We start from the raw sequence: 12,659 nt of genomic DNA, 5'->3' as shown, positions 1-12,659 counted from the left end.
ACCTGATTGAGGTCTACAAAGTTATGTGAGGTATGGACAGGGTGGATAGCAACAAGCTTTTCCCAAGAGTGGGGGTGTCAGTTACAAGGGGTCACGATTTCAAGGTGAGAGGGGGAAAGTTTAAGGGAGATGTGCGTGGAAAGTTTATTACGCAGAGGGTGGTGGGTGCCTGGAACGCTTTGCCAGCGGAGGTGGTAGAGGCGGGCATGATAGCATCATTTAATAGGCATCTAGACAGGTATATGAATGGGCGGGAACAGAGGGAAGTAGACCTTGGAAAATAGGAGACAGGTTTAGATAAAGGATCTGGATCGGCGCAGGCTGGGAGGGCCGAAGGGCCTGTTCCTGTGCTGTAATTTTCTTTGTTCTTTGTTCTTTGTATTTGATGAAGTGTACACTGTATTTGATGAAGTGTACACTGTATTTGATTAAGTGTACACCGTATTTGATGTAGTGTACACTATTTGATTCAGTGTACAACTGTATTTAATGTAGAATGTACACAGTATTTGATGAAGTGTACACTGTTTTGGATGTAGTATACACTGTATTAGATGAAGTGTACACTATTTGATGAAGTGTACACTGTGTTTGATGTGGTGTACATTGTATTTGATGTAGTGTACACTGTATTTGGTGAAGTGTATACTGTATTTGATGTAGTGTACACTGCAGTTGATAAAGTGTACACTATCTGCTGAAGCGTACACAGTATTTGATGTAGTGTATACTGCAGTTGATGAAGTGTACACTGTGTTTGATATAGTGTACATTGTATTTGATGCAGTGTACACTGTATTTGGTGAAGAGTACACTATATTTGATGTAGTGAACACTGTATTTAATGTTGTGTACACTATATTTAATGTAGTGTACACTGTACTTGATGAAGTGTACACTGTATTTGATGTAGTGTACACTGCAGTTGATGAGGTGTACACTGTGTTTGAAATGAAAATCGCTTATTGTCACGAGTAGGCTTCAATGAAGTTACTGTGAAAAGCCCCTAGTCGCCACATTCCGGCGCCTGTCCGGGGAGGCTGGCACGGGAATTGAACCGTGCTGCTGGCCTGCTTGGTCTGCTTTAAAAGCCAGCGATTTAGCCTTGTGAGCTAAACCAGCCCCTTTGATGTAGTGTACATTGTATTGGACGTAGTGTAGACTGTATTTGATGAAGTGTACACTGTATTTGATGAAGTGTACACCGTATTTGATGAAGTGAACACTGTAGTTGATGAAGTGTACACCGTATTTGATGTAGTGTACACTATTTGATTCAGTGTACACTGTTTAATAAAGTGTACACTATATTTGATGAAGTATGCACTGTATTTGATGCAGTGTACACTGTATTTAATGAAGTGTACACTGTATTTAATAAAGTGTACACTGTATTTGATGCAGTGTACACGGTATTTGATGCAGTGTACACTGTATTTGATGAAGTGTACACTGTATTTGATGAAGTGTACACTGTATTTGATGAAGTGTACACTGTAGTTGATGAAGTGTACACTGTATTTGATGAAGTGTACACCGTATTTGATGAAGTGAACACTGTAGTTGATGAAGTGTACACCGTATTTGATGTAGTGTACACTATTTGATTCAGTGTACACTGTTTAATAAAGTGTACACTATATTTGATGAAGTATGCACTGTATTTGATGCAGTGTACACTGTATTTAATGAAGTGTACACTGTATTTAATAAAGTGTACACTGTATTTGATGCAGTGTACACGGTATTTGATGCAGTATACACTGTATTTGATGAAGTGTACACTGTATTTGATGAAGTGTACACTGTATTTGATGAAGTGTACACTGTAGTTGATGAAGTGTACACCGTATTTGATGTAATGTACACTATTTGATTCAGTGTACAACTGTATTTAATGTAGTATACACTGTATTCGATGAAGTGTACACTATTTGATGAAGTGTACACTGTATTTGATGTCGTGTACACTGTATTTGATGAAGTGTGCACTGTATTTGATGAAGTGTACAGTGTATTTGATGCAGTGTACACTGTATTTAATGAAGTGTACACTGTATTTAATAAAGTGTACATTGTATTTGATGCAGTGTTCACTGTATTGGATGAAGTGTACACTGTATTTGATGTAGTCTACACTGTATTTGATGAAGCGTACACTGTATTTGATGAAGTGTACACTGTATTTGATGCAGTGTACACTATTTGATGCAGTGTACACTGTATTGGATGCAGCGTACACTGTATTTGATACAGTGTACACTGTATTTGATGCAGTGTACACTGTATTTGATGCAGTGTACACTGTATTTGATGCAGTGTACACTATTTGATGATGTGTGCACTGTATTTGATGAAGTGTGCTGTATATTATAAGTGCTGCTTTACTGATGAGTTACACAGTGCCAGGACCATGTCACTATTTTACTTCCTTTAAATTCAGTCGCTGTCTGTCATTTTGAAGGAAGATGTAGTTAATCAGAAATTGTCATCTCAGCGAATTCACTACACGTGTTGTGAAGCTCGCTGGAACTGTCGACATAAAGGAAGCATCATCACTACTTCTGTAGGAACACAGTCTGTGACTTGCTCGGCTAAAAGTCTGACAACCAATTATTCCTGAATCCCAGCACCAATTATAAAGATCCAATTGAGTCGTGACAGCTGGTGAATGTTCGAGTTCCTGGTCTGATCTTTTAAACAAAGCCGTGCATTTCTATAGCAGCATTCATTACCCTGCCTTGTCCCAAAGCACCTTCCAACCAATGAAGTAATTTACAACTCGAGTCAGTTTATAATATAGAAAATTCAGCAGACAAATTAGACAGAACAAGATTCTTTCAATAGATCAGATAATAACCAGAAGCTATTGGAGTTATTAATATCAGTGTCATTTCTCTGTCAGCTCCTCATACAGCTCAACAGGAGACCATTCGGCCCATTGTCTCCATGTCAGCTCTTTGAAAAGTCTCTACAATGATCCCACTTCTCATTTCCCCCAGGGCCCTGAATCATTTCCCATTTCAAAGGATTTTAGTTTGACACAATGGGGCTGAATGGCCTCTCTGTACTTTTTCTAAGGGAGGTTATTTTAAATAGTTGACAGGATTTCAGACAGAGGAAGACAAGCGCTCACTCTGGAATATTAGAGAATAAATCAGAGAGCAAAAGCTCAAAGAATGAGTTATTCCTGTTGTGACGATAACCAATTGACCCCTGGCCCTGTTGACAACGGATTGATTTTTCAATCGACCAGATTGAATGATGGGGAATTCGGTTCCATCTCCAGTTATTCTCTGTTTTCCATTTCCTGTATTATCCACCCACACATTTAATTCTAAACACAAATGGAGACAGACTGGAAAGGTCAAGGGTTCAAGGGCCACTGCAGAAACCTGAACACAGAATCCAGGCTGATAACCCCAGTGAAACACTGAGGGAGTGCTGCCCTGTCAGAGGGTCAGTACTGAGGGAGTGCTGCCCTGTCAGAGGGTCAGTACTGAGGGTGTGCTGTACTGTCAGAGGGTCAGTACTGAGGGAGTGCTGCCCTGTCAGAGGGTCAGTACTCAGGGAGTGCTGCACTGTCAGAGGGTCAGTACTGACGGAGTGCTGCACTGTCAGAGGGTCAGTACTGAGGGAGTGCTGCATTGTCAGAGGGCCAGGACTGAGGGAGTGCCGCACTGTCAGAGGGTCAGTACTGAGGGAGGGCTGCACTGTCAGAGGGTCAGTACTGAGGGAGTGCCGCACTGTCAGAGAGTCAGTACTGAGGGAGTGCTGCACTGTCAGAGGGTCAGTACTGAGTGAGTACTGCACTGTCAGAGGGTCAGTACTGTGGGAGTGCTGCACTGTCAGAGGGTCAGTACTGAGGGAGTGCCGCACTGTCAGAGGGTCAGTACTGAGGGAGTGCTGCACTGTCAGAGGGTCAAGGGTCAGTACTGAGGGAGTGCTGCACTGTCAGAGGGTCAGTACTGAGGGAGTGCCGCACTGTCAGAGGGTCAGTACTGAGGGAGTGCTGCACTGTCAGAGGGTCAGTACTGAGGGAGTGCTGCACTGTCAGAGGGTCAGTACTGAGGGAGTGCTGCACTGTCAGAGGGTCAGTACTGAGGGAGTGCCGCACTGTCAGAGGGTCAGTACTGAGGGAGTGCTGCACTGTCAGAGGGTCAGTGCTGAGGGAGTGCTAGACGGGAACTGATGTTGTGTCTATATCAATGCTGTTATTATTACATTCCTCCGTGTCCTATTTATCTGATATGTGTGATGTGTTGCTGCAGTGAAGCCAGTGTTGAGGATGACGAGGAGCTCTACGACTGTGTCTATGGTGAGGATGATGGTGGCGAGGTGTATGAAGATCTGATGAAAATCGAAGCAGTCCAGGAGCCTGTAAGATGTCCACGTCAAACATTTCTTTTTAGGGGTTAGGGGGGGAGGTGGGGGGGGGGGGGGGGGGGGGTGTCGGAGGGGGGGGTGGTGTCGGAGGGGGGGGTGGTGTCGGGGCGGGGATTTTAAAGTAGGTCATAAAATCAGAATCATACCGGACTGAATATCCCGTGGGATCTTCCATCTTCCCGCCATGGTGAAGGCCCCACGAATCTTCTACCCACTCCCGATTCTCCGTGATGCAAGCGGAATATCCTGGGGCAGCACGGTAGCACAGTGGTTAGCATGGCTGCCTCACAGCTCCAGGGTCCCAGGTTCGATTCCCGGCTTGGATCACTGTCTGTGCGGAGTCTGCACGTTCTCCCCGTGTGTGCGTGGGTTTCCTCCGGGTGCTCCGGTTTCCTCCCACAGTCGAAAGATGTGCAGGTTAGGTGGATTGGCCATGATAAATTGCCCGCAGTGCCCAAAAAGGTTGGGTGGGGTTATTGGTTACGGGGATAGGGCGGAGACATGGGCTTAAGTGGGTGGGTGCAGACTCGATGGGCCGAATGGCCTCCTTCTGCACTGTATGCTCTATGATTCTATGATTCAAGCAATTATACAGGAGGCCACACCTGGAATATTGTGTGCAGTTTTGGTCTCCTTATCTGATGTTGTAGCTATAGAGAGAGGGCAGCGAATGTTTACCAGACTGATTCCTGGGATGGCGGGACTGATGCACAAGGAGAGATTGAATCGGTTCGGAATGTATTCACTGGAATTCAGAAGAATGAGGGAGGAATCTCCGAGAAACCTATGAAATTCTAACAGGACTGGACAGGGTAGATGCAGGAAGGATGTTCCCGATGGTGGGTGTGTCCAGTACCAGGGGGCACAGTCTGAGGATACGGGGTCGACCATTTAGGACGGAGATGAGGAGACATTTCTTCACCCAGATTGTGGTCGGCCTGTGGGATTCATTTCAAGAAACAGTTAGATATAGCACTCAGGGCGAAGGGAATCAAAGGCTACGGGGGGAAGGTGGGATCTGGATATTGTGTTGGATGGTCAGCCATGGTCATAATGAATAGAGGAGCAGGCTAGAAGGGATGAATGGCCTCTTCTCTCCTATTTTCTAAGATTCTGTGTTTCTAGTCAGAACGTGCCTGGAACAATGTGTGTTGCAGAGGTTGTGACTCACCTGAAGAATGGCTACGGCTTCCTCAGGTGTACAGGGTGGAGGCCACCAGCAACCCGGGACCCTGGATCGGTGCAGCAATGGGGCAGGGGGAGCACCTGCCAGGTGGATCTTCCTGATTCAGTGTCACAGGCTCATTCAGATCCACCTTCCAGCCTCAGCGTGCTCCTGGAGATCCATCATTTCCAGGAGGTCCATCCTGTTCCTTCAATGGTGGGTCAGTGATGTTAGGGCCTTTTCAACTCGCTGACCGGAAATGATGGTGGGACACCCACAATCAGGCCGAACCCTCCTCGGAATATGGCACCCGGTCCCCGGTACATAATTAATGAGGTTGGGGCTGGAAGATACATTGTGGTTTCCCATCAGTGCGAGACATTCCAGCTCTCTGTCCCCATCCCTGTCACAGGAATTCATCCCTGAAGTCAGATTTCTGCCCAGTGACGCAAAATGGAGTCAGACGTGAAGTGGGAAAACCCCCAGTGGCAACAGAAATGCCCAGCTCTCTGTGTTGGTGTTTTAACTCGTTCATCATGTGATGTGGGCGGCACTATGTGGGCCAGCAAATATTGGCCCATCCCTAATTGTCCTTGAGAAGGTGGGGGTGAGCTGTCTTCTGGAACAGCTGCAGTCAGTGCTGTTAGTGAGGGAGTTCCAGGATGTTGCCCAGTGACAGTGAAGGAACGGCCGATATATTTCCCAGTCAGGGTGGGGAGTGAGTTTGAGAGGAACCTCCCGGTGGTGGGGTTCCCAGGTGTCTCTCCAGGTGGTGGGAATTCCAGGTGTCTCTCCAGGTGGTGGGAATAAGAACATAAGAACTAGGAGCAGGAGTAGGCCATCTGGCCCCTCGAGCCTGCTCCGCCATTCAATGAGATCATGGCTGATCTTTTGTGGACTCAGCTCCACTTTCCGGCCCGAACACCATAACCCTTAATCCCTTTATTCTTCAAAAAACTATCTATCTTTATCTTAAAAACATGTAATGAAGGAGCCTCAACTGCTTCACTGGGCAAGGAATTCCATAGATTCACAACCCTTTGGGTGAAGAAGTTCCTCCTAAACTCAGTCCTAAATCTACTTCCCCTTATTTTGAGGCTATGCCCCCTAGTTCTGCTTTCACCCGCCAGTGGAAACAACCTGCCCGCATCTATCCTATCTATTCCCTTCATAATTTTAAATGTTTCTGTAAGATCCCCCCTCATCCTTCTAAATTCCAACAAGTACAGACCCAATCTACTCAACCTCTCCTCGTAATCCAACCCCTTCAGCTCTGGGATTAACCTAGTGAATCTCGTCTGCACACCCTCCAGCGCCAGTATGTCCTTTCTCAGGTAATGAGATCAAAACTGAACACAATACTCCAGGTGTGGCCTCACTAACACCTTATACAATTGCAGCATAACCTCCCTAGTCATAAACTCCATCCCTCTAGCAATGAAGGACAAAATTCCATTTGCCTTCTTAATCACCTGTTGCACCTGTAAACCAACCTTCTGTGACTCATGCACTAGCACACCCAGGTCTCTCTGCACAGCAGCATGTTTTAATATTTTATCATTTAAATAATAATCCCTTTTGCTATTATTCCTACCAAAATGGATAACCTCACATTTGTCAACATTGTATTCCATCTGCCAGACCCTAGCCCATTCACATAATCTATCCAAATCCCTCTGCAGACTCCCGGTATCCTCTGCACTTTTCGCTTTACCACTCATCTTAGTGTCATCTGCAAACTTGGACACATTGCCCTTGGTCCCCAACTCCAAATCATCTATTGTGGGCCCGACATTGATCCCAGGTGTCTCTCCAGTTGGTGGGTTCCCAGGTATCTCTCCAGGTGATGGGAATCCCAGGTATCTCTCCAGGTGGTGGTTTCCCAGGGAGCTCTCCAGGTGATGGGAATCCCAGGGATCTCTCCAGGTGGTGGTTTCCCAGGGATCTCTCCAGGTGATGGGAATCCCAGGGATCTCTCCAGGTGGTTGGGTTCCCAAGGATCTCTCCAGGTGGTGGTTTCCCAAAAATCTCTCCGGGTGGTGGGAATCCCAGGTATCTCTCCAGGTGTTGGGAATACCAGGTATCTCTCCAGGTGTTGGGAATCCCAGGTATCTCTCCAGGTGGTGGGTTCCCAGGTGTCTCTCCAGGTGGGGGGAATCCCAGGTATCTCTCCAGCTGGTGAGTTCCCAGGTATCTCTCCAGGTGGTGGGGTTCCCAGGTATCTCTCCAGGTGTTGGGAATCCCAGGTATTTCTCCAGGTGGTGGGAATACCAGGTATCTCTCCAGCTGGTGGGTTCCCAGGTATCTCTCCAGGTGGTGAGTTCCCAGGTATCTCTCCAGGTGGTGGGCTTCCCAGGTATCTCTCCAGGTGGTGGGGTTCCCAGGTATCTCTCCAGGTGGTGGGTTCCCAGGTATTTCTCCAGCTGGTGGGTTCCCAGGTATCTCTCCAGCTGGTGAGTTCCCAGGTATCTCTCCAGGTGGGGGGAATCCCAGGTATCTCTCCAGGTGGTGGGGTTCCCAGGTATCTCTCCAGCTGGTGGGTTCCCAGGTATTTCTCCAGCTGGTGGATTCCCAGGTATCTCTCCAGGGGGTTGGGTTCCCAGGTATCTCTCCAGGTGGTGGGTTCCCAGGTATCTGCTGCCTTGTCCTTGGACAGGTCACGAGTTTGGAAGGTGCTGACAAAGGATCCTTGGTGAGTTCCTGCACAAAATTATAGAATGGTGACAACAGTGAACGAGTCCATTCAGCCCATCGTGTTTGTGCCAGCCCTCTGCAAGAGCAACTCAGCTGGTTCCACATCTGTGCTTTACCCCTGGAGCCTTCAACTTCTTTCTCTTCAGATCCGCTTCCCTTTGAAAGTCACGATTGAACCAGCTTCCAGCTCAGGCACAGCACAGCAGATCCGAACCACTTACTGCGCAAAATACATTTCCCTCATCTCACCATTCCTCCTTTTGCCAATCCCATTAAGTTGGTGCCCTCTGCTTCTTCATTTTATGCCACTGGAAAGATTCTCTCTCCGTTCAGACCCTTTGTGATTTCCATCTTCTCTGAACATTGCAGCTTCAACTTCTCCTAAGTTTCTCCTAATTCCTGGAACAACGTTCACTAATTTTGCAATCCTGAATGATCAGCCTCTCATCCGGGGGCAGCACGGTACCGCAGTGGTTAGCACTGTTGCTTCACAGCGCCAGGGTCCTAGGTTCGATTCCCCGCTGGGTCACTCTCTGTTCGGAGTCTGCACGTTCTCCCCGTGTCAGCGTGGGTTTCCTCCGGGTTCTACACTATCTCCATCTTGTGCCCACTGACTTAACCTGCCGCTGTCATCAATCTGTGCACATCTCGCCTCTGCTCCCCCACTCCCTTCAGAATTGTATATCTTTTATTTGATATGGTCTCTCTTCACTGTTCGGACCAAAGTACATAAGTAACGAAATGCTGAGAAAAGACATGTGCTATCAAAGTTTTTCATTTTGCAGTCATCAGGATAGCTCACAGAAATGTTCCGACCGTAATGGGGGGAAATCAATTTACACTGCATGACAATGATAATTGCTTATTGTCACAAGTAGGCTTCAATGAAGTTACTGTGAAAAGCCCAGGAGCACTGATTGGTTGCCAAGTGGACTCTGATTGATGGCGATGTAGTCATGAAGAATGCAGCATGGAACAGTTAACTGCTTTGTTCAAATTCTAACCAGGCAGGGCATCTCTGATTGGTCAAGGTATTACCGTGAGAATGAACCAGGGAATGGCTGTTTATATATTTGGGTGGAAAATGGCTATTCCCTAAGCTTTTGTTTAGTTGAAAAAGGCGCAATGTGTGCACATGCTCCTTCTGTCCACAAAGGACAGTGCCCTGTGTGTGAATAGATGGAGTTTCTAACATGTGTAAGTGAGCCACAATACAAGCCTGATTGACAATCTTAAACTAGTTTTCAGTGTAACTCTTAGCACAACCAGGATTGTTCAGCAAGTGCTGTCCAATCTCAGAATCACATCCAATGTTAGACACTGTGTTTTGAGCTTTGCAAGCATGGGCTGGTTGGGTACGGCAGTGCTTTGAACAAAGCTGCAAAGTTAACTTTTCCACACTGCATTCTCCCTCCAACAATCAGAATTCATTTGCCAACCAATCAGCATGCTCTTCTCATTTTGTTCCCCCATTACGTGGTCATACATAGAATCAGAGGAGGAGGCCATTCGGCCCTTCGAGCCTGCTCTGCCATTCATTATGATCATGGTTGATCTTCACGTTCAATACTCTGATCCCGCCTTCCCCCATATCCCTCGATCCCTTAGCCCCAAGAGCATATCGAATTCCTTCTTGAAATTACACAACATTTTGGCCTCAACTACTTTCTGTGGGAGTGGATTCCACAGATTCCCCGCTCTCTGGGTGAAGACATTTCTCCTCCCCTCAGTCCTAAAAGGTTTACCCTTTATCCTCAAACCGTGACCCCCTAGTCCTGGACTCCCCCACCATCGGGAACATTCTTTCTGAATCTACCCTGTCTAATCCTGTTAGAAGTTTATCAGTTTCTATGTGATTCCCTCTCACTCTTCGAAACTCCAATGAATATAATCTTAACCGACTTAGTCTCTCCTCATCTGACAGTCCCACCATCCCAGGAATCAGCCTGGTAAACCTTCGCTGCACTCCCTCCATAGCAAGAACATCTTTCAAGTAACAAACATGTCTTTCGGGACTTGTGGGAGGAAACCGGAGCACCTGGAGGAAACCCACGCAGACACGGGGAGAACATGCAGACTCCTCACAGACAGTCACCCAAGCCGGGAATTGAACACGGGTTCCTGGCGCTGTGAAGCAACAGTAATAACCTGCCTCCTTATTTTTGCTCCCGAAGTGGATAACCTCACATTTTTGTACTATGTCTGCCATGCAGGTGCCCACTCACTCAGCCTGTTCAAATCCCGCTGAAGCATCTCTGCATCCCCCTCACAGCTCACCCTGCAACCCAACTTTGTATCATCTGCAAATTTTGAGATAAGACATTTAGTTCCCTCGATCAAATCATTAATATATAATGTGAACAGTTGGGGTCCCAGCACAGATCCCTGTGGAACCCCGCTAGTCACTCCCTGCCAATCAGAAAAAGACCCTTTAATTCCAACTTTTTGCTTCCTGTCTGCTAACCAGCTTTCTATCCATCTCTAGATACTACCTGTACTCCCATTCGCTTTAACTTTACATATTAATCTGCTATGTGAGATCTTGTTGAAAGCCTTCTGAAAGTCTAAATAAACCACATCCACCGGCTCTCCCTGGTCAACTCTACTAGTTATATCTTCAAATAATTCTGGTAGATTTGCCAAGCATGATTTTCCTTTTGTAAATCCGTGCTGACTTTGAAATTTACAATGCAGAAGGAGGACATTTGGCCCATCGAGTCTGCATTGGTCCTTGGAAAGAACACCCCACCCTACTTTATCTGTTATTCATTTTTTTAAAGTTAGAGTACCCAATTCATTTTTCCAATGAAGGGGAAATTTAGCATGGCCAATCAACCTACCCTGCACACCTTGGGGTGAAACCCAAGCAAACACGGGGAGAATGTGCAAACTCCACACGGACAGTGACCCAGAGCCGGGATCGAACGCAAGATCTCGGCACCATGAGGCAGCAGTGCTAACCACTGCGCCCCCGTGCTGCCCTTGTCTGTCATTCACGTCATTCACTATCCATGTAATCCTCTTCAACATCTACTCCCATCCCTCCCCCCTCCCCCAATCCAACAGAATCTCTGAGCTTCTCTAATCCTGGCCTCATGAACCCCCCCCACCTCCCCGGCTGCCTGGGACCAAAACTATTCCCTCAGCTCCTCAGACTCCCTATCTCTCTCTCTCCTTTCAGACACTCCTCAACACCACCCCTCTTTTACCAAGCTTGTGACCAGCTGTCCTCATGCCTCCTTCCTGGTTCAATGTTAGGTTTTGCCTGATAATAGTCCGGTGATGCCCATGGGATGGTTTATTAAAGGAGTTAGACAAATGTAAGTTGTTGTTGTTGTGTGAATACCCTTCTCTGTTCCTCCAGAAACAGATTGAGACAGATATTCGCAGTTGCTGCCTTCTGGAGATCAAACAGACAGAGGAGAAATACACTGAGACACTCGAATCGATCGAGAAGGTACATCTCCCTGTCCGCTTTCTTCTCATTCCCTACCCCCAGCCGGTCCACCTCCTCCCCTTGACCAAACACTCACTGCAGTTCCATTCTCTCCTGTCTGTCAGTCTGGACAGCGGTCCTGAGGTCAACAGTGTAATTGACCCAGACTCAGAAAGCGACTGTCCAGCGCAAAAGGAGATTGGAGCAAAGGGCTGTCCAAAACACTAACTCCTGGATTTATTTTTCAGCATTTTATGTGCCCACTGAGGCGGGTGTTAACAGCAGAAGAGATGGACGTCATATTTGTTAATATTGAGTTAGGTGAGAGGGGGAGAGGGACAGGTTGTGGAGAGGGGCAGGAAGTGAGAGGGGTGACGGGAAGAGGGGAGGTAGCGGAGGAGGGAGTGTGTGGTGATGAGGGAGTGGGAGGGAGTGATGGAGGAAGGGGCAGGATGGGGAGGGGTGGGTGTTGAGGAGGGGGCAGGATGGGGAGGGGTGGGTGTTGAGGAGGGGGCAGGATGGGGAGGGGTGGGTGTTGAGGAGGGGGCAGGATGGGGAGGGGTGGGTGTTGAGGAGGGGGCAGGATGGGGAGGGGTGGGTGTTGAGGAGGGGGCAGGATGGGGAGGGGTGGGTGTTGAGGAGGGGCAGGATGGGGAGGGGTGGGTGTTGAGGAGGGGGCAGGATGGGGAGGGGTGGGTGTTGAGGAGGGGGCAGGATGGGGAGGGGTGGGTGTTGAGGAGGGGGCAGGATGGGGAGGGGCTGGGTGTTGAGGAGGGGGCAGGATGGGGAGGGGTGGGTGTTGAGGAGGGGGCAGGATGGGGAGGGGTGGGTGTTGAGGAGGGGGCAGGATGGGGAGGGGTGGGTGTTGAGGAGGGGGCAGGATGGGGAGGGGTGGGTGTTGAGGAGGGGGCAGGATGGGGAGGGGTGGGTGTTGAGGAGGGGGCAGGATGGGGAGGGGTGGGTGTTGAGGAGGGGGCA

The 12,659-nt window shown here is 48.0% G+C and overlaps 1 protein-coding gene and 1 pseudogene across 1 annotated transcript in view; one reads left to right on the top strand and one right to left on the bottom strand.

Annotated features, from left to right (window-relative positions):
• Nucleotides 1–566: 566 nt before the first annotated feature.
• Nucleotides 567–2,993, bottom strand: LOC119964111 (annotated as a pseudogene).
• A 1,264-nt stretch (nucleotides 2,994–4,257) lies between these two features.
• Nucleotides 4,258–12,659, top strand: part of LOC119964110 (guanine nucleotide exchange factor VAV3-like) — a 36,790-nt gene continuing 28,388 nt past the window's right edge. The window contains exons 1-3 of the mRNA XM_038793417.1: nucleotides 4,258–4,380; nucleotides 11,610–11,702; nucleotides 11,930–11,998. Of these exons, the coding sequence (XP_038649345.1) occupies nucleotides 4,258–4,380; nucleotides 11,610–11,702; nucleotides 11,930–11,998 (285 nt within the window). The remainder of the gene's footprint in view (nucleotides 4,381–11,609; nucleotides 11,703–11,929; nucleotides 11,999–12,659) is intronic.

The sequence above is a fragment of the Scyliorhinus canicula genome, chromosome 4, assembly GCF_902713615.1.
Source record: "Scyliorhinus canicula chromosome 4, sScyCan1.1, whole genome shotgun sequence".
NCBI lineage: Eukaryota > Metazoa > Chordata > Chondrichthyes > Carcharhiniformes > Scyliorhinidae > Scyliorhinus > Scyliorhinus canicula.
Note: the sequence above shows the minus strand (reverse complement) of the source record. Positions and strands in the feature narration are given on the sequence as shown.